The 27284-nt window shown below is 50.5% G+C and overlaps 1 protein-coding gene across 4 annotated transcripts in view; it reads left to right on the top strand.

The window, feature by feature from the left end:
- HOMER2 (homer scaffold protein 2) overlaps nt 1-25358 on the top strand; it is a 90577-nt gene extending 65219 nt beyond the window's left edge. For 3 of the 4 annotated variants that reach the window (XM_044230293.1, XM_044230294.1, XM_044230295.1), the window contains exons 4-9: nt 2840-2932; nt 8343-8449; nt 11154-11310; nt 13026-13136; nt 13728-13808; nt 14861-15049. In XM_044230293.1, coding sequence (XP_044086228.1) covers nt 2840-2932; nt 8343-8449; nt 11154-11310; nt 13026-13136; nt 13728-13808; nt 14861-15049 — 738 coding nt within the window. Of the gene's footprint in view, nt 1-2839; nt 2933-8342; nt 8450-11153; nt 11311-13025; nt 13137-13727; nt 13809-14860; nt 15050-25318 lie in introns of those variants that run through there. The other variant, XM_044230296.1, reaches the window with a different exon arrangement.
- Nucleotides 25359-27284: the final 1926 nt, after the last annotated feature.

Below are 27284 nucleotides of genomic sequence, written 5' to 3'. Positions count from 1 at the left end.
AGCCTGGCAGAATTTTACATACTGACTTGGTTGCCAGTGTCTTCTACTCCGCTCTTGGCCTCCTGGGAGCCGGAACCGCATCTGGCTGCACCGTGTACCCGCCCCGGCATCCGGCTTTGTGCGCGACCTGGTTCAGGGACGGTGGAAAACACTTGTTGACTGAAGGAATGAGGGCTCCTTGGACTGTGTTTGTTGACTGAATGAGCGTGACTCTGGTTAGTGACGTCTCCAATGTAGTCTAGAAGCAACTCCAAATAAGACCCATGAGAGAAAGGGACCCTGATGGGGACGGGGACAGGAAGGATCTGTGAGAAAGAGAGCGCTTCTGGCTGGAGCGGCTTGCGGGGGGAGAGGCGTCCCCCCCATTACTGCGTACAGTGTGGCTGAGACTCAGCAAGGGGGTCTCTTACAGCTTCCTTCAAGTCACATTCGACTTCTAATTGATCCTGGATACAAAAACGCTGAAAAGAAGACCTTTGAAAATCCAGTCTTTTAATGTCTTAATAAGATTGAAAGGCCTTTATGGTGCCTGCAAAAAAAAACCTTTCCTGGGCCCATGTTCATGTTCCGAGGGAAGCCTGGCCTCGCTCTCGGGGGGTAGATCCGGTCGGGTCAGCTGAGGAAGCCGAAGGAGGGAGTGGGGTGCTCCCAGACCCCGAACCACAGTTCCTCACTGAGCGCGTTCTCACCTGTCCAGCGAAGGAAGAGCTGCGCCCTTCTTAGGCTAGTCCCGTGCCTTTGACATGATTTGTTCTCAAGTGGCCAGGGGAGGGGGCGTCTGTCTGGAACCCAGAGCCCTTCATTCACCCAACAAACCGACTTGCACCTGCTTCCTGCTTCCTGCAGGTGCTGGCGAGGAGGCCGTGGGGAAAGGTGTGGAGCCTGCCATCAAGGAGTTTCTACATACGGTGTTCACTTTAAAGGCCCCCCAAAAAGGAAGCAGGCCAGGGAGGGGCTCTGTCTGTCCCTGCTGGACCTCACATGTGTTACCCAAGTCATGTGGTTTTCCTCCGACAGCTGTGGGGCGGCTACATACAAAACCCCGTGGCTCTGGCTTTATTTCTGGTCCTGCAGGAGCAACACGGGTCAGAACAGAAGGGCTGACCTCTCCCGCACCAGCCAGGGCACATCGTTTCCCGGGGTCTGTCATCCGGCGAGGTTTCCCAAAGCAGACCGCTGCCACCTGCGCCGTGCAGATAGTCAGAGGGTAGCCCGCGCTCCAGAATTAATGTGTTCTCAGCAGAAGCCCTAGAACTGTCGGCAGCCTTGCTCCCTGCCAGCTCCCTGCCAGCTCCCTGTGCCCGGCAAGCGCATGCTGCTCTCTCTATTGCTTTGTGATGCCGACACCGCCCTCCTAGGATGTTCTCTGCTCCAACTGTGTATTTGCTAATTAAAATCAGTTGCCTTGTCTGTATCCATAAGCCCGTGATTGATTTGATTGCCCTGGCATTTGAAGGATGTTTTTTAGCATGGAAATATTAGAAACAGTTTTTTAAAGGTAGAGAGCATCATATAATCAACCCCCATATACATATTGCTTATTAGTGATATGTATTAGGCTCAGTGCTTATTAACATTTGCCACATTTCTTCCTCTCTTTTATTGTTTTTGAAGTCTTTTATTTTTTTTAAGGATTTTATTTATTTATTTGACACAGAGAGAGATCACAAGTAGGCAGAGAGGCAGGGAAAGAGTGAAGGGGAAGCAGGCTCCCCGCTGAGCAGAGAGCCCGATGCGGGGCTCGATCCAGGACCCTGAGATCATGACCTGAGCCGAAGGCAGGGGCTCAACCCACTGAGCCACCCAGGTGCCCCTGTTGAAGCACTTTCAAGGACATTGCAGAGAGCAAAAGATTTCAGTGTCTGTCTCTAAAAAAATAACGACGTTTTCCCTCATGACCATGACATCATTGGTGTTTCTTTCTTTCTTTCTTTTTTTAAATTTTATTTATTCATTCGAGAGAGAGAGCTTGTGTAGGGAGGGGCAGAGGGAGAGAGAATCTGAAGCAGACTCCACACTGAACACAGAGCCTGATGCAGGACTCGATGCCATGACCCTGAGATCTTGACCTGAGACGAAACCAAGAGCCTGACACTCAGCTGACCGAGCCACCCAAGCACCCCAGTTTCCCCCCATTTACAGATGGTCTGTTCAGCACAGGATACGGTCATAGGCTGCATGTTGCCTTTTGCTGTTTTGCATTTTGCTATTTTATATCTTAAGCTTTTAAAATCTAGAACAGTGCCTTCTCCCCAACTCTTGATCTTGTTGGTTTCCATCATATTGTAGGAGTTCTTGGATCTTTCCATCGAGGTGGTGAAGTTTAGGGTGGACCCTTCTGTGATACAGCTACACTTACGTTCCTGCCATGGGAGGCGCTTGTTTTTACTACTTCATTATTAAACTAGCTTCAGCAGCCTGGAAGTGATCAGATCAGATCAGGGGCCCCCGGGGGGCTCAGTTACGCAGCCCACTCTTGGTTTCAGCTCGGGTCATGATCTAAGGTCCTGGGATCAAGCCCTGTGTCAGTCTCCGCGCTCAGCAGGGAGTCGGCGAATCAGCTTGAGGTCCCTCTCTGCTTCTGCCCCTCCCCCATGCCCATGGGCTCTCTCTCTTTAAAATAAATAAATCTTTAAAAAAGTGATTTGGCTCTGACCTTGGCTGGTAATTTGATGGAAGAAGCATTCCTTATGTGCATTTCTTTTCATCTCAAATAAAACCATCTTCTGGATTTATACGGTTTGTTGACTTAAAATGAGTGCAAAGCACCGAAGGTGGGTTCTGAAAACCAGCGCGCTCAGGGCCGAGAACAACTCCAGTAACTCCTGTTCATGCTCAGTTTGCAGAGAAGTTCCAGGAGGTGAAAGAAGCTGCCAGGCTGGCCAGAGACAAGTCCCAGGAGAAAATCGAGACCTCGAGCAACCATTCCCAGGTACGTAATTTGTGCACAAAATAAATCCGGCGTGGGATCAGTAAGTGGGACTCTTTGTTCCTTGTCACTTTGATAAGAAATAGGGACTTGTGGCAGGAGGGCATTTTGAAGGCTCTTCCGGCGGCTCACGTGCTCCCGCTGAGGTGAATAAGACATGTTTGCACGAGACTCGGATTTTCCAGATGTGCCAGCACATCTGGACAGAAAGCAGCTGATGCGATTAGAATTGCTGCACACCCCTGGCTGCTCAGAAGCATTCTCTGTCACTGTGTTTCTGCACCAGAGAGAAGCAGGGTGTTTCCCTCCTGTGCTGGGAGGTGTGCATCGAAAATACGGGTGCCTCGTGCCCGCGACACAGAAAACTCGGTTGATGCTAGGAAACCCCGGTCTCTGTTTTGTTCTGTTTTTTGTTTTGTTTTGTTTTGTTTTGTTTTTTAAAGAGAGAAAGCAGAAGTAAACTGTTGTGGTTTTTTTTTCAAGATTTTTATTTATTTATTTGACAGACAGAGATCACAACTAGGCAGAGAGGCAGGCAGAGAGAGAGAGAGAGGAGGAAGCAGGCTCCCTGCTGAGCAGAGAGCCGGATGCGGGGCTCGATCCCAGGACCCTGAGATCATGCCCTGAGCTGAAGGCAGAGGCTTAACCCACTGAGCCACCCAGGCGCCCGTCTGTCTTTATGTTTTAATAAAGTTGGACGGGAGATGGTCTTCCAGCAGCTCTGGGTTAAGCAAAGGAGATGTGGCTTTGCCCGAAATTGAGTGTTCTGTCTACTTGAAAGTGTGGTGATTGACCAAAAGGAATCTCTTTTAACCCAAAGTAAAAATCCCTGCATTCTTGATGTCTGGTTTGGCATATGTAGTGGTGGGCAGAAGGCCTGACTGAGGGGTAAGATTCTGCGCAGAGAGACAAGGGACCAGGAGACACTGGGCGGAAGGTTCGGGGTTAGGACTAAGCACGGTGCAGCAGCAAGACAGCCGGGAGTCTGCCTGGCGGGAGCAGGGTGCACTGTGGGAGGAATTAGAGATGTGCTTGGAGATTCTTTATTTCTAGTGTATTAATTATTATTTACTTAATTGTTACTCGTCGTTTGGGCAGACATTGGAGGTGTTGCGTGATAGTTTCTCTGGAATCGCATGAGGGTTGCTTGCAGGTGGGAAGGAAGTCGGAGTGACAGCGGGCAGATTGGCAAGGACACAGCCCCGGGGGTAAAGAGGAGGGGGTGGAGGTTGGGGACAGCCAGGGGACTGGGCTGTCAAGTTGGACATTTTCGAGTTGACCGTCTGCTTTAAAGAAATAATAGCTGAAGCCTTGAGTATACCAAGAAGCAGTGTGGGGGGCTGGTGCCTGGGGGGCTCAGTCGGTTAAGCGTCTGCCTTCAGCTCAGGTCATGATCGCAGGGTCCTGGGATCGAGTCCCATATCCGGCTTCCTGCTCTACAGGGTGCCTGCTTCTCCCTCTGCCTGCTGCTCCCCCGGCTTGCGCTTTCTCTCTGGGAAATAGAAAAATAAAATCTAAAACAGTAAAGAAAGAAAGAAGCAGTGGGAAAAGGAAGGCGAAGCTAGAGCCTTGGGAAATGCACCCAGCTGTGGGAGAGCGCCCCGGAAGACTGCAGAGAAGGAGACCTCTCCCCGTCACCGAACCCGAGGCAGGAGCGCACTCCGCAGGCAGGGCTCTGCGTTTGCTGCCGGGACTGGCCCCGAGGACCCGGGATTTCCCAGTGCCTGTCCTGGCTCGTCATATGAAAGATACCCCGTGTGAATTTATGAAATGTGGTTTAGGCTTCAGGTGAACAGGATCTTTCCTGAATCTTTCTAAAGAATCTTTAATATGATCTGAATGACGCTCTTAATTTCATACACTAATTACCATACTGAGTAAATCACTCAAGACCTGTAAAATTGGATAGATACCAGCAATGGTCCATAACCTAAATAGAGTTTCTAATACATGATCTTTTTCTGAATATCACATATTATAGAAGTATCCTTGAACTTCATAATCAGAAGTTCTTTATGTAAGGTTTCTGTTTTAATGTTTGTTTTTACCAAAAAAGTATTTTTTTAAAAAAAATTTTCAAAAGGTTTATTTAGCCATTTGAGAGAAAGCCTGGGCATGGAGGGAGGGACAGAAGGAGAGGGAGAATCTTAAGCAGGCTCCCTGTTGTGTGGAGCCCATAGTGGGGCTCTGTCTCATGACCCTGAGATCATGAACTGAGGCAAAATCAAGAGTCAGACACTTAGGGGCGCCTGGGTGGCTCAGTGGGTTAAGCCTCTGCCTTCAGCTTGGGTCATGATCCCAGGTCCTGGGATCGAGCCCAGCATCGGGCTCCCTGCTCAGTGGAGAGCCTGCTCCTCCCTCTCCCACTTCCCCTGCTTGTGCTCCCTCCCTCGCTATCTCCCTCTGTCAAATAAATAAATAAAATCTTAAAAAAAAAAAAAAAGTCAGACACTTAACTGACTGAGCCACCCAGGTTCAATCCCCAAAAAGGTGTTTTGTTTTTTTTTTTTTTTTCAAAGATTTTCCTTATTTACTTGACACAGAGTACACAAGCAGAGGGAGCAGCAAACAGAGGAAGAGGGAGAAGCAGGCTCCCCATTGAGCAGGGAGCCCAATGCGGGGCTCAATCCCAGGACCCTGGGATCAGGACCTGAGCTGAAGGCAGCTGCTTAACCGACTAAGCTACCCAGGTGTCCCCCCATTTAAACCTTTTAAACCATTTAAACCATTTAAACCTTAAAAACCAACTATATCCCTAAGGTGCTATTTTATATATATGTATTAATTATATGTCAGCTTTTTGTCTCCAAGCTTTAGTTTTCATTTATCTTCCTGACGTTTCCCCAAATGTAGAGATCATTGTACATTTTTGGTGCATTTTTATTGGAAAACATACATTTGCTTGCTTTCCTGAATCTCTTAGGGAAATGAACACTTTGAGCAAGTTTTCCAAATATCTGAAGATCTTAAAACATCTTACATGGGTCTTATCCTGAAGGTGAAAGCAATACTATTTACCGTAGAAATCAAAACCGTGCGGTAGTCTAAATAGGAGAATGGGAATGACCTGGTTTCTCACAACACAAAGACACTGTTCATGTTTAGGTGTGTTCCTGATATTTTTATATTTTTTATATATATATATATAAATTTTATAGTATATTTTTATATTTTTTAACCTTTTTACTTTTTTTTTTTAAGATTTTATGTATTTATTTGGCAGAGGGAGATAGCGAGAGAGGGAGCACAAGCAGGGGGAGTGGGAGAGGGAGGAGCAGGCTTCCCGCTGAGCAGGGAGCCCGATGCAGGGCTGGATCCCAGGACCCTGGGATCATGACCTGAGCTGAAAGCAGACGCTTCACCAATGGAACCCCCCAGGCGCCCCAACCTTTTTACTTTATATTTCATGATCATTCCCCTGTGTTTTCAAATATCCCTTTTCAAAACTACCTTAATGGCTAGCCTAGCATTTGTCTGTATAGCAACATATTCCATTAACCCACACTTTGGGACATCGATGTGATTTCTAATTTTCAGGAATATAAATGACCCTGTGATCAACGTCTTTGTACATCTCTGCATTTGGTAATTTCTACAGGATAAATTTTTGAAAGGATTGGGTTAAAAGATAGGGACATTTTAAAAGCTTTTGACAAACACTGCAGACTTAGCCTATAGAAACGTATGGTTCTGACTCCCACCAGCAGGGACTGGGAACAATTTCTTCCTCCCACACTCACACCAACAAAGCTTTGTTGACTTGACAGCAGGAAGATGTATTCTATTGGCTTTTTTCACTTCACGTTTCTTTACCAGTGAGATTAAATATTTTTTGTGTCGATTGATTCTATCCATTTCTTCTTCTGTAAATGTCAATTATGTATATTTTTCCTTTTAAAAAAAATCGAAGTATTCATCTTTTTGTGTTGACTTTTTTTTTTGAGGTTTTATTTATTTGAGAGAGAGCGAGAGAGCATGAACACAAAGGGAGTGGGGAAGAGGCAGGCAGAGAGCAAGGGAGAATCAGACTCCCCTCTGAGAAGGGAGGCTTGAACCCAGGACCCTGGGATCATGACCTGAGCCAAAGGCAGATGCTTAACCGACTGAGCCACCCAGGTGCCCCCTTTTTGTGTTGCTTTCTAGGAATTTTATTTTTTAACATGGTTTTTTTGAACATACTCAAAGCTAGGCAGAATTGTATAATGAACCTCCATGCGACATACAGATCAGCTTTAAACAATTAGGAATTTATGATCAATTGTCTGCTTGGTACCCCCCCTTCCCCCTCCCCCTGAATTTTAAGCAAATCTTAAACATCTTATCATTTCCCCCATAGCTATGTCAGCATGTGGCTCTAAAAAGACAAGGCCTCTTGAAGTTTTTCAGATAAGAAAGGTATTAACATCTTGTTTTTCATATATGCAAATGTTCGGCAGCCGATATTTTCCCCAGGTTTTTGTGCATTTTTAATTTTGTTGACGGCATTTTTTTTTTCCAGTGCAGAAATTCAGCAGTAGTCAAATGTAGGCATCGTTCCCTCCGTGGTTCTTTCCTTTGCCTTTATGCTCAGTGGAGGCCAAGATCTAAGATCTTCTCCAAGAGCAAATGAGATTTCACCGCCCTGTGGCATGACTTATTACAGAAAATATTTCAGAATATTTATAATAACGCTAACGAGCCGTGGAGGCCACACACACACCCACAGCTCGTCCCTGCTGGTTTCGCGCGTCTTGCTCTCTCTCTGGCCCCAGGGGCTATAGGTTGTCCTCATTCTGATACTTTTTCCCTTTTCCTCACTCACTGTTTCTTGTCCCCCTGTTGTAAGCCTCACTCCCCTCTCGTCCGTGGCTTTGGTGTTGAATAAGGGAGACCGGGCATGCAGGCTTGTCTGGTGGCTCTGCGGAGTGGGGTACCACGACGGAAGTGTGCTCTGGTCAGGAAGGTTCACACGCTTTCTCAGCTTTCCTGGACTCCTCTGGGCCTTTCCCTTGGGTCTTTTTTTTTTTTTTTTAAACAACTTTTTTTAAGGATTTTATTTATTTATTTGAGACAGAGAGATACAGAGAGAGAGAACCGGAGCGCAGGGAGCTGCACAGGGAGAAGCAGGCTCCTGGCTGAGCAGAGAGCCTGATGCGGGGCGCGATCATGACCTGAGCCGAAGGCAGACACTTAACTGACTGAGCCACCCAGGTGCCCCCCCCCCATTTTTAAAATTAAGTTTCCGCGGTAGAATGTAATGATCGCTAGCCTCTCGTGCTAGTCTTGGCCGCATTCTGGTCTGACAACTTGGCTGTCCCCTGCTCATGAACATACTTCCTCATTATGCCTGACCTGCTGCTACTATGAGCAAATCCGGTGTGAGGGTGACTCCCTTTGGCCCGGAACCTGGTGTGAAACCCCGTCTTCTACTCAGGTGTCCAGCGTCAACGGGACAGACGATGAAAAGGCCTCTCACGTGGGTCCTGCTGACGCACAGCTTAAGTCTGAGAACGACAAGCTGAAGATCGCCTTGACACAGAGGTACGGCTGTTTGCAATCCACAGGGCCTTTTCCCAAGGTCACTGCCTCCCGCGGCCTTTCCCGCCAGGTGGGGTTTCACGAGGAGACCAGGTCCTGCTCAGAGTGTCTGGTCTTGTCTCCGGGCCAAAGCAAGGCCGGCTGGCTTCACGGCTGTTCTCTGTCTGACCGCCCAGACCAGGAGCATGTGTGCCCGCCTGTGTGTGTGCGAGACTTCCGATTGTGTGAAAGAGGGGTGTGTGTGTGTGTGTGTGTGTGTGTGTGTGGACGAGTGTGAGAGAGACTGGTCCCTGGGCTTCTGTTTTGTTCTGCTTTTTTGAGGAAACAAATATATCACTGATTTGTACAGAATAAGACTGAATCTCAAACATCCAAGAAAAATCTATAAAAAACTATTAAGAATACAACCTCTCACAAAAATCAATAGCTTTTCTAGATACAAACAAGCATCACATAAAATATGTATTTGAAGATGAGAAATTCCTTTGTGATACGAACTAAAACCATGAATTACATGAACTAGAAACATAAATACAGAAAACTTAAGGGCACAGAATCTCTGTGAAGAAAGTTTTAAAATGATTTTGAGGGCCATAAATGAATAATTTAACAAATAGAAAGATATATTCTATTGGGAGGTGGTAGAAATGTCTTCATATTTTAAAAAGAATCCATTTCCTATAAATGGATGCATAAATTTAACACGATCCCCATAATAAGATCAACATGATTTTAATTTTTAATGACTACACAGGCTGTGCTTACATTTTCCTGTCTGGAGAGCGTGGCCCATTTCCCGACGGCTGGGCTGGCCCCGTGAGCCTGCTCAGAGCGGCTGTCCTTGGGAATCACGCTGTCCTCACCCCAGGCGGGGGCTTGGCCATCTCCCCCCAGCCTTTCTGTGGCTGAGAAGCTGCTCTCCCCAGACTTGCCCCATTAAAAAGCTAGATCACATTAACTCCATTTTACAGGAGTAAACTGAGGAAACGGAGTCTCGGTGGTAAAATGCGTCCTTGCTTAAGGTCATGTCAAGGCGATTTCCCCACCATCCTGCCTGCTTTTCACTCTTTTGTTGTTTAAGACACAAGATGCTGTTGGATGAAAACGTTCCACCCCTAAAAATAAAGGTTTTTTTAAATCCCAACTTAATGAGCAAGGGCATTCTAGGAATGGGTGTGAAGCCATTTCCCTAAAGCAGCTTAAATTCTCCATCATGAGTTCTGAGATTAACCAGATTCCATCTTGCTATTTTTTGCCTGTGGTGTTTGAAACTGAAAGCTTGTATTTCTAGTCATGTTCCTCCGTCCTTGAGGCTGTGGGATGGAGGAGAACACAGGTTACTGAGAAACATTCTATTTACTTACCTACCCACCCCACCCCCGAAAAAAAAGGCCTTTAGAGACAGAAGTGACATCAGCCAGGCCGGATTGATTAGAAGCCGGACACTTTGAGTGGGGTGTGTCCTGCGTGTCCTATGTACCCACGTGTCTGTGTGTCCACATGTCCTGTGTGTCCTGCGTGTCCTGTGTGTCCTGTGTGTCTTGTGTGTCCTGCGTGCCCACGTGTCCTGTGTGTGCTGTGTGCCCACATGTCTGTGTGTCCACGTGTCCTGTGTGCCTCCGTGTCCTGAATGCCCTGCTTGTCTTGCGGGTCCTGCATGTCCTTGTGTCTTTTGTTTCCTGTGGATCCTGCATGTCTTGCGTATCCTGCGTGCCCACATGTTCTGTGTCCGTGTGTCCATGTGTCCTGTGTGCCCACACGTCCTGTGTGTCCGTGTGCCCACGTGTCCTGCATGTCCTGTGTGTCTTGCTGGTCCTCCGTGTCCTTGTGTCTTACATCTTACATGTCCTGTGTGTCCGTGTGTCCACGTGTCCTGCGTGTCCTGTGTGCCCTGCATGTCTTGAGGGTCCTACGGGTCCTGCTTGTCCGTGTGTCTTACGTGTCCTGCATGTTGTATGCCCACATGTCCTGCGTGTCTGTGTGTCCTGCGTGCCCACGTGTCCTCCGTGTCCTATGCAGCTCTGGCCTTGGGGCACCTGCAGCTCCATGCACGTGTGGGCTGCAAAGCCAGGAGGCAGAAGGAACGTGAACCAGCCCCTGAGGGGAGCCCGATTGCAGTTTGTTTCTTGAAACTTCTCCTCTGTGGAGCACGTAGGATGGAAGACCAAGGCGAGGTTGCTTTGGTCGCACGGAGGCGTCCCACAGACCTGTGGACCTCCCCCACCCCTGAGGTGACGTGCGGTCGGCCAGGGGGACACACAGTCCCTGTCCCCTCTGCCCTCTGGACGTCAGCTTGGATTCCCTACGGGCTGGGAGGAGGCACAGGTTGTCACGTGTTGCTGGGCTGCCCGTCACGCCCAGGGTCCCGGGTGTCAGGGATTCCTGAGACCTTCGAGGGCCTGTTTCAGAGCCTGCGACCTTGGGGCTCGCTTCAGGAAGAGACAGGACAGCAGCGACTGGGGCAGGGGCTCTGCAGGGAGCGAGGGCTTCCTTCCGAGCTTCAGCTGCTCCTTCCCCAAGAGTTTTGTGCCTTCCTGAAGCGGTTCTTTAAGAAAGCAGCCCGGCGAGGCGACCTGTTGGCACTAGAGAGGCTCCAGCCCTTCGTGGCACCTGATCCCCGTGGCCGGCGGGGGGGCCAGGGTATGGTGTGGGGTCAGGCGGGGTGGGTGGCCCCCGGCGTCCGGGTCACCGCCTGGCCCGCCCGCAGTGCCGCCAACGTGAAGAAATGGGAGATGGAGCTGCAGACCCTGCGGGAGAGCAACGCGCGGCTGACCACGGCGCTGCAGGAGTCGGCCGCCAGCCTGGAGCAGTGGAAGAGGCAGTTCTCCGTCTGCCGCGACGAGAACGACCGGCTCCGGAACAAGGTGGGTGCCGGGGCGCCGGGGGTCCCCGTCCGCCTCACTTGTCCCGCCGCCCTCCCTTGCCGCTCCCCGCACGGGAGGAAGGGTCGCTGTCCCTGTCGCTCCCCCCACCTCCCCACTTTCCCGAGCAGGAACAGGAGGGAGTGAGCAGGTTTCGTCCGGCCTCACCCCTCCGACGCCGGTCGGGGGTGGCCCTCCTGTGGCACGCTCCGTGGTGCATTCATTTTGGGTAGAGGACAGAGAGCCAGAGGGTGAGCGAGGACAAGAGATTCAGGGAACCACCAGGAGCGTGCCCTCCGCCGCCCGACTGCCACGCCACCGCTGCCAGAAAGGCCCCCATGGAGACCCCGGGGTCCCTGTCTGTCCATGCTTTGACGCTCAGCACGGCTGGCAGGCCGTGGGCAGCAGCTACCGTGTAAGTGTCAGGGGGTCACATCACCCCAAGACAGGTCTTCGCTCTCCCCGGCCCCCCCATCTGTAAGCTGCCCTGAGTGGAGCCTGGATGGAGCCCCCAGAGGCCACTCCCCTGCTCGCCCATCTTCGCTGCAGATGGCACATAAAACTGCCTCGTGTCATTGTCTCACTTCCATGCTGCAAGTGCTGACCGCGAGGGCACCAGGCCAAGTGCTGACTCCGTGCGTTCCCTGCCGGGGCCAGGCCGATCTGGCTGCCAGCGGGATCGAATGCCCGGTCTTCTTTCCAAGCAGGGAGCTGGCTCTGTCCCTTTGCACGAGTGTGACGGGGGAGGAGGGGAAGTACACTCCTTAGAGTTTGCTGCCCGATTGGGAAGCACTGGGAACTTGATTTCCAGGACACCAGGTAGAAGGGGGTGGAGTCCCCAGTGGCTCCTGGGGCTGGGGGTTCAGATCCCGGGGGCTGGCACGCAGCTGCCTCTGAAAGTGTCGTCATGATGACCACCCAGCGCCCTTGGCCTTGAGGCCTCCTGCCTGCTTGTGGGACCCCACCAGTGTGGGGCTTTTGTGTTATTGCTGGTTCCCTTCTGCCTTGTACTCTGCACTCTCTCTCTGGCCACTGGGAAGCGTGCAATGTCGGCACTCAAGGCCAAGGCTGTGAGGCCTTTGAACCCCTTCCGAGGGGTCAGGCCTGGGAAGGGGAGGAGAAGGCACTCTGGGGATTCGCCCGTCCAGCCTGTACCTCTCAGCTCTCCCGGAGGAGGCTCGCCACGGGCCAGGCCCTCCTGCGTGCGTCCGTAAGGAAAGGTCACCCGGGTTTAGAATGTTTGAAATGTCATTGCGTCTCACTTGGTGGCCGGTGACCCACAGCGTTGATCAGTTCTCTTCCCTGCAGTCTTAAACCTTTCAGATGAAATAGAATAATTCAGGACATGATCAAGTGATGTAAAAAGTCATTATGGGGAGAAGCAGATAGATTCATGGGACACCTGGTCCCTACTCGAGACAAGTACTTTAAAGCAAACTGCCTTTCCCCCCTGTGGCGGTGAGTGGGAAAGGGAAGCCGGGAGCATCCCGTGGCCAGGTTTTGTGACTGCCATGGCTCTGCTGGCGTTGTGCACGCAGGGAAGGGCGGGCAGCAGACCCACACGGGGTCTGCTCGTAGCCACAGGGAACAATGCATAAATGGGTTAGTTCGCAGTTCGTTGTGAGAGCGTCACGGCCGTGGTGAACTTCAGTCGTGGTGAACAGCTCAGCGGCCGGAGTAGGGGAGCCTCCCGGCCTCAGCCTGTGGGTGTGTTACAGATTGACGAGCTGGAGGAGCAGTGCAGCGAGATAAACCGGGAGAAGGAGAGGAACACGCAGCTCAAGAGGAGAATCGAGGAGCTGGAGTCGGAGCTGCGGGAGAAGGAGACGGTGAGTGGAGGCGCCCGCCGGCCCTGTGCTCCACGACACGGCAGGTGTCTTGGGGTGGGGGGTGTGTGACCAGCCCTGGGTGGGAGGGGGGGCAGCACGGGGCCAGCCAAGAGCTGCACCGAGGCTGGGACGCAAGGGGGAGCCGGACATTGACAAAACAGCTGGAAACATTTGTAGGTGATCTGTCCTCGGAAGTGGCTTTGTGCTGTCCAGCCAGCGAGAGCCCCTGCAGTGCGGGCGTTTGTTTTCTGGGGGAGGGGGCGCAGGACCACTAAGTGCACAGACGCTGGAGACTGTGGACCAGGCACCAAGCCTCTGCCTCAGTTTGCCTAGAAGATGGGGATGCTGAGAATCCCCATCTCTTTGTGGTGGTGTACAAGCTTCCCGGGATAACACACGTGACACACTCAGCCTTCGAGGTTACCCGCGTGCTGAGTACTGACTCCAGTACCTCTGTTATTATCGAGGACGGTGTAGACTCCAAGAGCTGCTTCCGCTAACATACACACAGATCGTGCTTTTTTAAGGTTTTCAAGAAGACGTTGTATCTGACTTGCTTTCACATCCTTTCTCAAATCTCGTCCCCTGTAGGAATTGAAAGACCTCCGCAAACAAAGCGAAATCATACCTCAGCTCATGTCGGAGTGTGAATACGTCTCTGAGAAGTTAGAGGTAGGAGGGGCGCCTCCCTTCACCTTGGCCCATCCAGAAGGCATCCGTGGTGTTACTCGTTTCTCTGGGGCCTCCCTCTCACAGCTCCCCTGGTAAAGAAGAGTGACTTCCTAGTCAGGAGAAGCCCGCAGTCCCCGCACGACTGGCTTGTGCTTTTTGTGCTTCTGTCAAAGTGGCTTGTGCAGAGCTGTAGTGCAGGGACCGTGTCCCACCCCCAGAAGTCTCCATGGAGCCTTAGGGCTGTGAGGAGTGGGGGGAGGGGAGGGCAGAGAGGGTAAGCCCCAGAGCAGGGCCACCTCTCTACTCTTCAGCCAGTGACCTTGAACATGACCTTGAGCGGTGCCCCTCACTGGCCTCAGGTTCCTGATCACGTCCGCTTTCACCTCCCCCTACTTCAGGAGCACGTTATTCAGGTGTACGACCCCAGTATCAGTCACTGGTTCCTGTAAACCCAGAAAGTCAGCCCCTCACTGGGTGTGGGGGCCACTGGCCTATGCCTCCGTTAGGGACTCAAAGCCACCCTGCCCTTAGGAGGAGCCCAACTGGCTCCCCAGTCACACCGCCTGATCCCAGAGCAGGGACTGCCGGCCCTGAGTCAGGCTCGGCCCATCCTGCCTCACTGAGGACAGGGAGGCCTTGGCCTCTCCGTGGAACGAAGGAAACAAGTCACTGCGTGGTTTGTCCCCTTTCTCTCTCCCATAGCTGAGCTCACGTGTGGCCTCTGCGGACCCTTCAGGGAGGAGGGCGGGCACATTTCCTCTGCTGGGCCTCTGTGAAAGGGCCCACTTGCAGCCGGCTCCTCCGGGCAGGACCCGAGCTCTGCACCGTGTCGGGCCGTCCTTTACCAGGCCAGACTGGGTCCTGCGCTCCGCCTGTCAGCACCTCGGCCGGGGAACAGGCAGGAGAGCGGGGCGCACCGGGACGCCGCACATTCTGCACTGATGTTCCCCGTCACAGGCCCGGGAGAGGGGACAGCTGGGCTGGGGCAGGGTCTCGGCGGACGCGCCCCCTTGGCTCCGCTCCAGGCCCTTCTCGCCTTGGTCTCGCTCCAGGCGGCAGAGAGAGACAATCAGAACCTGGAGGACAAGGTGCGGTCCCTCAAGACGGACATCGAGGAGAGTAAGTACCGCCAGCGCCACCTCAAGGTCGAGCTCAAGAGCTTCCTGGAGGTGCTGGACGGCAAGATCGACGACCTGCACGACTTCCGCCGCGGCCTCTCCAAGCTGGGGTCCGACAACTAGGGGCAGGCCCGGGGGGGTGGGGTGGGGGGGTGGGGCGTCCTCCCATGGGCGGTGCTTCTGTCATTGCGGGGCGTGTGTCCGCGGGCTGGGGGCGGGGCGTCCTCCCATGGGCGGTGCTTCTGTCCGCGCGGGGCGTGTGTCCGCGGGCTGGGGGCGGGGCTGGGGCGGGGCGACCTCCCGTGGGCGGTGCTTCTGTCCGCGCGGGGCGTGTGTCCGCGGGCTGGGGGCGGGGTTGGGGCGGGGCGACCTCCCGTGGGCGGTGCTTCTGTCCGCGCGGGGCGTGTGTCCGCGGGCTGGGGGCGGGGTTGGGGCGGGGCGACCTCCCGTGGGCGGTGCCTCTGTCCCCGCAGGGCGTGTGTCCGCGGGCTGGGGGCGGGGCGTCCTCCCGTGGGCGGTGCCTGTGTCCCCGCAGGGCGTGTGTCGGGCGGGGGAGGGGGCGCGTTTGCGCTCCGGTGGTGGGTGGTGCCGTCGCTCTCGCCTCCCGCCGGGCCAGGCTGCGGACCCCGGGAAGCCGCTGACTCAGGAACCCCGCGCCGGGTCCCCCGTCCGCGGTCACGCGGTCAGGGCGGGGACGGTTGTATCTTTCTCAAGGGCTGTTGCAACCGCACCACCTGAGCAAGGTGTTTTCTAATCCAAATACGCACACCCTTTACACCTTCGGAGGAGCGCGGAGTGTCCGGGTGCCCGTGCGGGGGCGGGGGGGGCACGGGGAGCAGCTGTCCTCCGGGTCAGAACCCAGATGCTTTCCAGCAGCCACTTAGTAGACGCTGGTCGAGAAAGAACAGGTGTCGGGGGCGCGCGGGACCGCCTGCCTCCCCTCCGCCCCTTCCTCCCACCTCCTGTGTGTAGGGTTGCCACAACGTTCCTTTCCCGGGTTTTAATTTCGGAGCAGATCGCTGTGCGGTGGGAGCCACACGCGGTGACGGTGCCTGGCATAGAGTAGGTGCTTAATAAATATTTGTTCGACTAAACATTTAAACAGCACTTAGTGTTTTAATCAACCCCCTCAGCGGAGTCCATCGGACCCTGTTGGACAATCCATCCTCTTGGAACGCTGGACAGGAGTTCGACTGATGGTGTGCAGTCCAGCTTCTGGATTGCCTCCGGGTGCCCCCGGGCAGGGTGGGTGGCAGAGGAGGCAGCAGGAGCTGGTCCAAGGCCGCTCACTAGCCCATCCATGCTGCTCTGCCCCCCTGTGCCTTTGAACTGGGGCCACCCTGTTTCTCTAGGGTGGGGATGTAGGCTGGGACCCCACGTTGGGACTGGACAACTAAGAAATAAATCACAGGAGTCCTCAAGAGAGAGTCTGCTCAAACTGTCCGAGCCTTGGCCTTAGCGACAGGAGCTTCTGCCCCTGCCCTCTGTCTGTTCCTGCTGAGGAAAGGACCAGAACCATAAGGCCCTCCTCTCTTACTGAGTTTCTCAGCAGGGCCAGGGGCATCTGGGCTCCCTGCATGTGGCAAGATGGTTTGAATCCCTGGCCATGGTCATTTCTAAATGCCTTTCTGTGTGATGGAGTCTTTGGTGTCTCCTTAACCCCCTTGCCTGCTTTGGGAACCACCAAGAGAACATCTCCTTCTAGACAGGGTTTCTAGAATTTCCCCCTAGTGGATTTGGGTGAACAATGAAACAGCCTGAGGAGGCAGGTGGGCACATGCACATGTGAGCCAGGCCCTGGGATGAACCCTGCTGTTGAGACCATGTCTCTGAGCAGAGAGCTCCTGTCCGGGTGAGGGAGGGAAGGCCAGCCGGCTGGGCACCCGGGCACCTCAGAGTGGGGATGGGGGGCGCACCTGCAGGCTGGGGAGCAGCTCCGCTTTGACACACTGGGCTCATGGCAGACAAAGTGGAAATTATGGTCTCTGGTGGTCTCCGGATCTTGTGCTCCGGTGGTACCTCTTGGTGACCTGACACACGCTGCTGCTGGCCTTCGTTTTCCCCGGAGCCCCAGATGGCTCTCAGGGGAGTAGCAAGCGGCTCCCTGCTGGTCAGGAGCCCAGAGAGCTGGGCTGGCCATGATTCGGCCCCATGGCCCAGCGCCGGCTCCAGGGGTTTCTTCTCAGGACAGGCCAGCCCACCTATCAGCAGATGGGACCTGGAGCTAGTTGCCTGGGAGCAGTCCATGCTGGGATCCCAAAACCTCAGCTCGGGGCTTCAATGCCCGCCACCCCGTCTGCTCAGTGACTTACAGATCTGGAAGGAACAGTCTTGGCCGACTGGAACCTGCTGGGGGTGAGGTGGGGGCACAGTGACAGGAAGATAGAGTTGCCAGAGCTCTCCGTGCGTCCTGCAGCGGTGGCAGTGGGAAGCTCTGCGGGGGCAGCACCGTGACGGTGGGCTGCTGCGACCCTCCGTGGTCAGGACCCGTGGTCCCTGAGCAGTGTGGTCAGCGCCTTCCAGGTGGGAGGATCTGCACTGTGGCCTCTTGTGTTGCAGCCCAGGAGCCAAGAGCAGGAGGGGCTCCCCTGGGGGGGGGTGTCAGGTTCAGCGGGGAAGGCACCCCAGCTATAGGACAGCACTGGCCGTTCACTCCCTTCTGCTTTTCTCTAAAGATCTTAGTGCTTCTTCGCTGGCTTTATTTAAGAAAAGATGGCCCTGGGGGCAACACGGAGGGTCTGTGGAGAGACAGGCCCTGGCACCACGAGGGTGGGTCCCATGGGTGCTGCATGTATCCCACCTTCTGCCCGAGCCAGTTCCATGCCCTCGCTTACGGGAACATCTGACTACAGAGATGTCCTTCGGTGGCCCTCACCGAGGCCGACCACGGGCCTCACACCCGCCTCGCACTCGTGGACCCGCCGACCAGGCCGTGCTGCTCGGCCGTGGCGAGCCAGGACCCCGCTTCCTTGCCAGGTCACGTCTCCCGAGGTTGACGTGTCCAGGGCTGGTCGCCTGGGTAGGGATTAGCTCTTTTCCTGCATCTGTGAAACCTGGGGCCTGAAGGAGGCGAGGTGAACCGTGGAACCCCTTCATCATAATGGGCCTTAAAAATAATTTTCCTCCTGGGGCGCCCAGGTGGCTCAGTCAGTTAGGCGGCCGACTTGATTTTGGCTCAGGTCATGATCTCAGGGTCCTGGGATTGAGCCCCTTGTGGGGCTCCCCACTCAGCAGGGGGTCTACTTCTCCCTCTGCCTCTGCCCCTCCCCCTGCTCATGCTCTCTCTCTCTCTCTCTCTCGAATAAATAAATCTTTAAGAATAATAATAATTTTTCTTCTAAGTAAAGACCCAACTGGGTGCATCAAAATCGAGAAGGACGTGGCGAGGGGGGGGGTCTTACTAGTGTCCAGGGAATGCAACCCCCAAATGACAGGTTGGGACAGTGTGGCCACGCCTTGAAGGTAGAGTGAGCCAGCATCCACAGAGACCTGGAACTTGGGTGGCCCTTCTGTCCCGTGCTGTCCTGCTTGCTGTCACGTTAGACCTCAGGTGGGTGAGAGCATTGGGCAGTGTCATTCCCCATTTTGCAGATGGGGAACAGAGACAGACAGCGACATGCCCGTCACCCAGCAGCCTTCATAGGCTCTGTGTATCCAGCTCTTCCGGACCTCGGTCCGGTGTCTTTCTGGGCGCCAGGCCACTGCTCTCCTTCTGTGACCTTTGCGTGCCAAGACAAAAGTTCTCTGGGACCCTGATGAGGGCACATGGCAGTTAAGTTATTTTAATATATGTCCACAGCAAGTGATGATTTACAAACGAGAGAACCAGAATTATATTAATAGTTATTACAGACCCTAAGTTCCATGTTTGAATGTCTCTGGCTCTGCAGAGATCTTTCTGAGAGCATGTTGGTTAAAACAGTGTCCAAGCTCTGAGAGGCCAGATCTGCAGAACACAAACATTGCAAGTTCTTTGTTTTTTGCTTGCTTTGGTGGTGGTAGAGCGGATTGTCCAGAACAGGTGGGGAGCCCTGAGAGGGCAGAGGGGTAAGCCGGGTTCTGGTGGGAGGTTGTCCAGCCGCTGCCCACTCCTGCCCGACCGGAGCCAGCTCTGGGGAAGGAGCAGGCCAGCCCCATGGTTACAGCAGGGTGAACGGGGCCTGGCTTGACCCCAGGAAGACTGTCCAGGTGGGCAGTGGTCTCCAGTCTGCAGACTCCCTGTGGACTGCTTCAGACTCAGGCAGCCCGTGAACTCTGCCTTGAGGATTGGGGGTGCCCAGTGGTTTGGGTAGATACTGTATTTGGCGTGAAGCATCGAGTCTGGGGTAGTACAGAGTAGAGATCAGACCATTCTAAGGGACTGCTTTTGTCTAGAAATCGAGGCAGTGTTGGATAAGAGCCAGCCACTGGGCAGGCCACGGACTGTACCGGGGTGTACCTTAAAAGGGGGCAGCTGTGATGGGATTTTAGAATAGGCGTTCAAAAGAGTCTGCCCTTTGAGATGGAGACCATCATGCCCTTTGCTCGTCACTGAAAGTGGGTTGTTTGTGCCATTGGTCCTTCTAAAAGTCATGACTCTTTTATTTCCTTGAAATGTCACTGGATTTTTGAAGCGCTGACAATTTATATAGAAGCTTGCAATCATTGTCTGTATGTATTTTTAAATGGTGTGCATGGTTTAAAAGGAGCCTAATTCTGAGTACATGATTTCTTCAAAAGGAATATCATATATTTGGAGGGGCGGTGGTGGGGGCATCACAGAGAGGGAATCCTGTGCAGAAATGTATGTTCTTTACCTGTCTTTTCTGTACACCTGTCTCAAGGGTATGGGGTTTTCCTCTTTAAAAACCAGCCAGGCAAGAAGATGACTTTGGTAATAATTTGGCAGCTGGAAGGAATGTTCTAGTGAACTTAGGAGGGTGTGCATATGTGCGTGTGTGGGGTGTGTGTGTGTGTGTGATTGGAAAAAGTGGGAGAAACTATAAGGAAGTGTTTTAAATAAAAATATATATATACCTAAGAATGGTCTTTGATAATCTTGGTAGTGATGCTGAATGTTCTGGAATCTGTTTCTGAGAAGAGTTTGTGGGTCTTTTGTTTTGGGTCAATATGTACAGAGCCCTACTCTCTTTGATGATGCAGAGCCTTGTGAAACGTGGTCCCCGAGGCCACACAGACCCCTGGCACACCTGGCAGAAGGCCAGACTGCGGGACATTTTGGCAGATGATTGACAGGTCTGATGATTGGCAGCTGTGGGGAACGTGTTACTATTTTTACCCTGTTGTACTGCTTTCAATGTAAAGTCCTGACTTTAAATAAATTGTAGCAATGTTTTGTGATATAACAGCCCATTAGGCATATCTTATAACAAATATAAGAATTTAATGATTAGTATGAGGTGGTCATGTGGACTCTCCCAGAAGTATGAGGGCGTGTTTCTTTTTCCCTTCTTAAATGCATTTTTGGTACCTAAATAATATATACATTTTTCAAAAGAAACTACAGATGAGTGAAAAGAAAAAAAATCACCTGCTGTTAGACCATCTGATTATAACCACTGTTAACATTTTAGTGTATCTCTTTTCAGACTTTTTTTAATGCGCCTGTATTCATTTCATTTCTTTTTCATGAAATACAATTATGTTACACATAACTGTTTCGTAACTTTTTTCAATTGTGACATTATATCATGACTATATGTCACTCGAGGTAAATTTCATCATTTTTAATGTCTATATGGGTTTTCCCATGGATACTTGGGTGGTTCCCAATTTTTTTAGTCACGGTCAAGGATATGATGAAATCCATTGTTCTAACATCTTTGTAAACTTGTCAGACTTACTGAGGACCATTTCTAAAATCGAACTCGGTAGCTCCGAAGTGTGGAGAGCAGCATCCACGCTGCTCTGTGTCTCCTCCTGTCCTTGCTGGGCACACGGGAGACTGCACTCAAGCCCCCTCATCTGAAGTCATGCAGGGTCCTGTGACCTTCTGGTCAGTGAGACCTGACCAGAAGAGACCTGGGAAGCTCCCAGGCTGAGACTGTGAGATGCCCATGACCCGTTCTCCAGGCTGTGCACCCCTGCCTACACACAGGGTGATGTCCCGGCCCTGGGGTGTCTGTCAGCCGGTGTCCTTGAGGGACTGCAGAAGAACCTCCTTCTCCCCTCACGCCACCCACCCACGCACCTGCACGGAAATGGAGCGTGGGGTAAATGATAAGCTTCGGGCATCACACCACTGGGGTTTCAGGGCTAATTTGTCACTGCAGCTTAACATGTCCTATCCGGACTAACAGAAAAGGCTACACACATTTTTGGGACTTTTAATATATATTGCCTCGAATTGCCTTCCTGAAAGATGATTCCAAATTATACTCCCACCAGCATTGCATGAGAATGTCCTGCTCCCCCTTTAACACTGGTGTTCCCGTGGGGCGGTGGCGCCAGTTTTGGTTTGCATTGTTTGATTCAAGTGTGACCCTCACTAGCAAAACTATCGATTGGAAAGTATTCTTTTGTACTTCACTTATTCATCTCCTCTGGTCCCTTTTCTCATAAGATGTGTAGCTTTCTTAGTGATTTCTAAGAAGTTCTTCCTTTCCCCATAAATATCTCTTAAAAAAAATACATATGGCTTTTTAAAATGTTTGGACATTTAAGCATTTCTTTCTTTTTATTCAAACCTAGCTTTCCCTTCATGCCTGCTACCTTTGCTGTCAGGCTTATGAAGATCTTTCGGATCCTAATTTTAAGACTGTATAAATAGTCACCAGGATTTTATTCTTACACTCTCATTGTTTTTAAGCAGTTAAATCTATGGTGGGTGGGGGGGTGGGTGAACAAAGGGAAGGAGATTAAGAGCACACGCATCATGATGAGCAGTGAGTGAGAGATTTGTTTGATCACTATATCGCATGCCCGAAACTAATATTAGTGTATGCACTATACTGGAATTTTTTTTAAAAATAGGCCAATAAATAAATAATAAAAATAAAGTGGAAAAAGAAAAGCTAAATCTATGATCCATCAGGAATTTTTTTTTTCCAAATTGGGGAATGTGTCCTTTCTCTACAGATAGGAAATTCCATTTTTTACTGTATACCCAATCCTTCTATATCATGAAGTGTCCTTCTGAGCTTTCTGTGCGACACGTCTGGCACTGGTACCCCACTGTTTGCCATCACATGTTTAGACTAAATGTCTCCACGAATTAAACGTTTTAAAAAAAATGTTAGTACTTTTTGTATATGACTATTTCTAAAAGAAATTTGGGATCATTTTGTAATGTTTAGAAGAATTGGACATTGGATCATGTAAAAATTTATAGCTTACTCTTATAATTCTTCAGAGAGAAGTAACGTCTTTATAATATTTCAACTTTGATTTCAGTAACTTTATAAAGTATTATGTAACCTCGGTATATTTTTTCTAGCATGGGTCATTTTTGAAGCTGTGCTCCTATTATAAACAAGCTCTCTTGTTCATTGTATTTTCCAATTGCTTACTGTTTATATAAAGCACTACTTTTTTAAAATGAAAATTAGACTCACTGACTTTTATTTAAAGCATAAGAGCTGTATAAATGTACACATTAGGGGAAGACATAGAGACTCAAATTGCCCCATAATGAAAATCCCTCTGCCCTAAGATAGTCAACAGTTGGTGCATAGTCCCCCCATTTTTTTTTTCTAAAAATGTTTTTCTCTTTTATCCTTCTGAGCATATGCTACACTACAACTCTTCCACTACTTGCATTTTTTACTTGGCAATAGACCTCGGGTATCTTCCTGGGTCAGTACACGTCAATCTACCTCATTCTTAGCTCTGCATAGAGAGCAGTGAGTGTGTATTCTGGTTTATTTAATGTGGCAGTTGGTGGTTCATCTTGTAACCAGCCAATTACTGAGTTTTCTTTTCTTCTAATGGTTTTGTTGTTATTCTTTTGCCTCTCTCAGGTAGATAATGGTTCTGTGGTGATGATAATTTTATCTCCATATTTTTAGTTATCTTATTTCCTATCCTTATCACATTGATCACTTTTGGAAGAACGTTAAGTAACATGTTATAATTGTGCTGGTTTTGTATGTTCTTCATAAATGTTTTTTTTACTTAGCAAGAATACTTCTAGTGTTTCTCTAGAAGTATAAATTTGACTCTTAGTGTAAGATATTCTTAACATTTGAATTTATATATTAAAATGATGTTTTTCTAGTTTGCTGAAAGCTTTATGAGTAATGGATGTTAGAATTTTATTAAATTCCTTTTTTTCACATCTCTTAAGATGATCAAATGGTTTTTATCATGACCTAAGAGAAATCTTTTTCATAGACTTGTTAATGTCTAAGCTCTCTTTGCATTTCTAGAAAAACCTGGTATAGGCATAGTTCTTTTAATATAGATCTCCACCCAATGTTAACAGTGGTTATTTATGGTGGGTTAGTTTATGGTAGATTTTTATTTTGTGTTCTTGTCTGTATTTTCTGATTTTTCTACAAGTCTCATGTCTTACTTGTATAATAAAAAGAGCTTTAAAGTATGAAGAATATTCTGAATTTGGCTTGCTCGTATCTTCAGATTTTTCGTTGTTAAGATGGATAGTTGTGTGATTTTTTTTGTCCTGCTTTGTCAGGTTCTGGTGTTGAATTTATGTTAATTTCTTCAAAAACAAAACAAAACAAGAACTGGGGGAGCTCTTGCTCTCTTTTTTTCTATGCCCTGGAAACAGTTTAAATAATACTGAGAATTTTTTGCTCCTTCATGTTTTTATAATCTGTGTAAAACTGTCCAAGTCTAGTGCCTTTTTAGGAAATAATTCTTTGACACCTTTTAAAATGTTTTCCAGGCTCATTGGTCTCTGCAGACTTTCTTCCTATTCTGTGAGTTTTGGGCCATTTAAGTTTGTTAATAAAGATTCCATTAAGATTTTCAAATTTTCCCGTGTGGAGTATTATCCTTTCTCATCAGTAACATTGTGTGTCTGTGCTTTCCCTTTATTCTGAGTGGTTTTTCCAGAATTAGTTTATTTTATCAGTCTTTTCAAGGCACTTAAATCCAATTTACTCTTTTACCGTTTTATGATTTTTGTTAGTTTTTGTTACTTCCTTAATTTTTTTTCACTTTCTTTAGTTGAATGCCATTTTGACTTTGTCTAATTTAATGATGGACGTGGTTCCTAGCAATTGTAAGGTTGTGACTTCTCTTCTGAATACTTCTTCATCCATATCCCTTAAATTTTTAAGTAGGGTGTTCTAAGTTATAAACAATTTGCAATTTCAGATTTTACTTCATTTTTCACTGGAGAGCTATTTGAAATTATGCTTTCAAACTTCCAGGTATTTTGATATTTGCTGTTGTTGTTTTTAACATTTGTTACTCATTTCAAGTTTAACTGCTTTGCTGTCAAAGAGGGTATGGCCTGTACAGTTTCTGCATTAGAGTCTACTGCTATCTTCTTAGGACCTAACAACTTGTCAATTTTAGTAAATATTCCTAGGAAACTGGAAAAGAAGATATATTCTCTGAAGGGAACATAATTCAATCTCTCTGTATTACTTTGACCTTATTAATTTTAATATTATGGGCAGTTAATTTTTACTTACTTGATCCATTAAGACTAAGGAAAGTGTGTGCATCTCCCACTACTGTGGAATTTCTATTTCTCTTCTGTTTCTAATGGTTTTTGCTTAATGTGTTTCAGTATGATGTTATTTGGCAAATTATCTTTTTATATTTAAGGCCAAAATATGTCCCTTTGAAGACTTGTATACCTTTGTGAATTTCACTTGATTTTATTGTAATAGAGTTGTTTATGTAAAAATACACAGATCAGTAAAATGTTTGTGTCTGTTTTTAAATCAACAAAAATCTTTCAGGATTTCAAAAATCCTTTATATCTTAAGAAGGTATGGGGTGCCTGGGTGGCTCAGTGGGTTAAAGCCTCTGCCTTTGGCTCAGGTCATGATCTCAGGGTCCTGAGATCGAGCCCTGCATCGGGCTCTCTGCTCAGCAGGGAGCCTGCTTCCCTTCCTCTCTCTCTGCCTGCCTCTCTGCCTGCTTGTGATCTCTGTCTGTCGAATAAATAAATAAAATCTTTAATTAAAAAAAAAAGAAGGTATTTTGGAAGCTCTTGATCTCCCCAAGGGAAGGTTGATGTTCTCTGGGGTCGCTTCCTGAGCCAAAGCAAGGATGGCAGTGGGGGGTGAGGTCCATATGCTTTTGGTGGAACAGATTGAAAGTTTTTGAGTATGCCAACATTTCCAGTTCCTGCTTTGGGACAGCCCCATGCTTGAGTATGCTTATGGGACACCTGCCCTTCAGGTGGTGACCTTTTGCCTTGATGGGGCCAATACCAAAGCTCTTCCCAACCCAACAAACATGTTTCTTCTGCAGGTCTAGCGATCTGAGCAGAAGGCAGCCGAGTGTATTGTACGTTTTTGTTCCTGGCTGTGCGGGGAAAGTTAATCTCAAAGACTCATTCTACCAGAAAAGATTTTTTCAGAGCTGTTTGAACAGATATTCACGTGACAAAGTCTGCATCAGGCAGAGAACCAACTCTTCCCAAACACATGTAGGTGGTGTGACTCTCAACCCACAGCGCAGGAGTGGAAGAAACAAGATCTCTTCCCCCCTCATTCAGGTTCGTTTCTGGTTTGAGTCCCCGTTCTACCAGGCCCATGCGATTTGATCTTGGTCAGTTCTGGGACCCCCTTTTCTTCAGTGTAAGTCTTCAGAGGTCCTGGGGGGCTTACATATCTTTCGAGGTTTGGAGAGGAGGGATCTTGTGCCCGCCAAGGTGTCCTCTGTCCCTGCCTCACTCTGTCTCCCCCTCGGCTCCCTCTGGGTCCTGCTTGTGTACTTGGGAGTATGAGAATTTCTTAGATGTTGCCCTGCTCTGGCGATCGCTCAGCGGCCATCCTGTTTGACAGCAAAGGTTTCAGGTAGAGGGTGGTTTAACCTGAAGGAACTGCTGGGTAGGCCAGATGTGTTGGCGTAGGAGCTCACCACGAGTGGAAGTGTTTCTGTGGCCACGGACACAGGCTCTTTGCTGACAGCTCCCGTCCGCAGGCCCTCAGCTACATTTTGGGTTAGCCTGTGGCCCTGCCTGCCGCGAGAGCCACCTCCCTGCGGGGTCTCCTAACACCACATCGGGCCCTGCCTTCTACCTCTCGGGACATTTGGCCAAGTTGACCTGGCTTTTGAAATAACCCTCCCGAGATGCTTAAGTTTTCCTTCCCCGTCCTGTCTCACTTCTGACTATCCCTCCTTCCTCCACTCCTCCTCCTGCTTTGGAGTGTTGGGGTCTCCAAGCATCCAGCCCAGGGCCACCTTCCCCGACACTCTCCCCCAGGCCATTTCAGGACCTCTGTGGTGATTTCATCAGCAGCCGCCCCGCCCCCGCCCCCGGTTCAGATCCCATCCTCCAGTGCCGACGCCCTCCCCTCTGCGCTGGCCCATCTTTGCTGCCTGTGCAGCGACTCGTGATGTTGGGGTCCTCCTTCGGGCTGTCTCGCCTCTTCACCCGTGCCCCACTCTGCAGACGGACCACCCCACCTGCTCCCGGCCTCCACCATCCCGGAGCTCCTCCACCCTCTAGTTCCTCTTATGTGAAGCTGCCCAGAGGCCTCTTCCCAAGGCTGGAGACATCAGCTTCTAGCCCACGCCCCACCCCCGCAAGGGGACATGCTCCCCACCTGGCCGGCCTCCCCACCTGGCCGGCCTCCTGCTTCTCCTCCGCTTGCCTGGAACCCTTCCAGAAGCTCTGCCAGCCTGGGAACGCAGAGGTGAGAGTCCCCAAGTTTCCCCAGGTACGTACCTGCAGGGGTGAGGTGAGACGGTATGTTCTGGTGCTAATGGAACCCAGCTGATTTGGGGGGAGGGGTCTGTGGGGCCCAGAATGGGGGCCGGAGCACAACTGGCTTCTCCAGAACCGGGAGAGCCCAGGCCACTTTGAAGGGCCTCAGACCTGTGAGACCTCGCGCTTCCGGGCCCCCGCCCTGGGAAGGAGCCCACTGTGACTCTGTGCCTGCCTCGTGCTTCCCTGCCACAGCCCTGAGTTTGTGGCCTGTGTGTGCCGGTGGTCTTCGGGGGGTGGTCTGCAGACCAGAGGCTTCGGGGCTACCTGGGGTTTCCAGGCCCTCCCGGAGAAACTTCCTGGATTAGCAGCCCCAAACTGTCCATAGCCCAGTCCCTGGAGCCTGGGACTCTGTGACCTTTCATGGCAGCAGGAACCTCGCAGCTGTGACTCAGGTTATAGAACTCCAGGTGGGGAGACGATCCTGGATTATCGGGCAGGGGTGGCGTCTAACTCATGGGTTCTTCAACGCAGAGCGCTTTCCTGGCTCATGGCAGGACAGTC

This window comes from Neovison vison, chromosome 13, assembly GCF_020171115.1.
Source record: "Neovison vison isolate M4711 chromosome 13, ASM_NN_V1, whole genome shotgun sequence".
Classification (NCBI taxonomy): domain Eukaryota; kingdom Metazoa; phylum Chordata; class Mammalia; order Carnivora; family Mustelidae; genus Neogale; species Neogale vison.
This window is presented reverse-complemented; position numbering and strand designations above follow the sequence as displayed.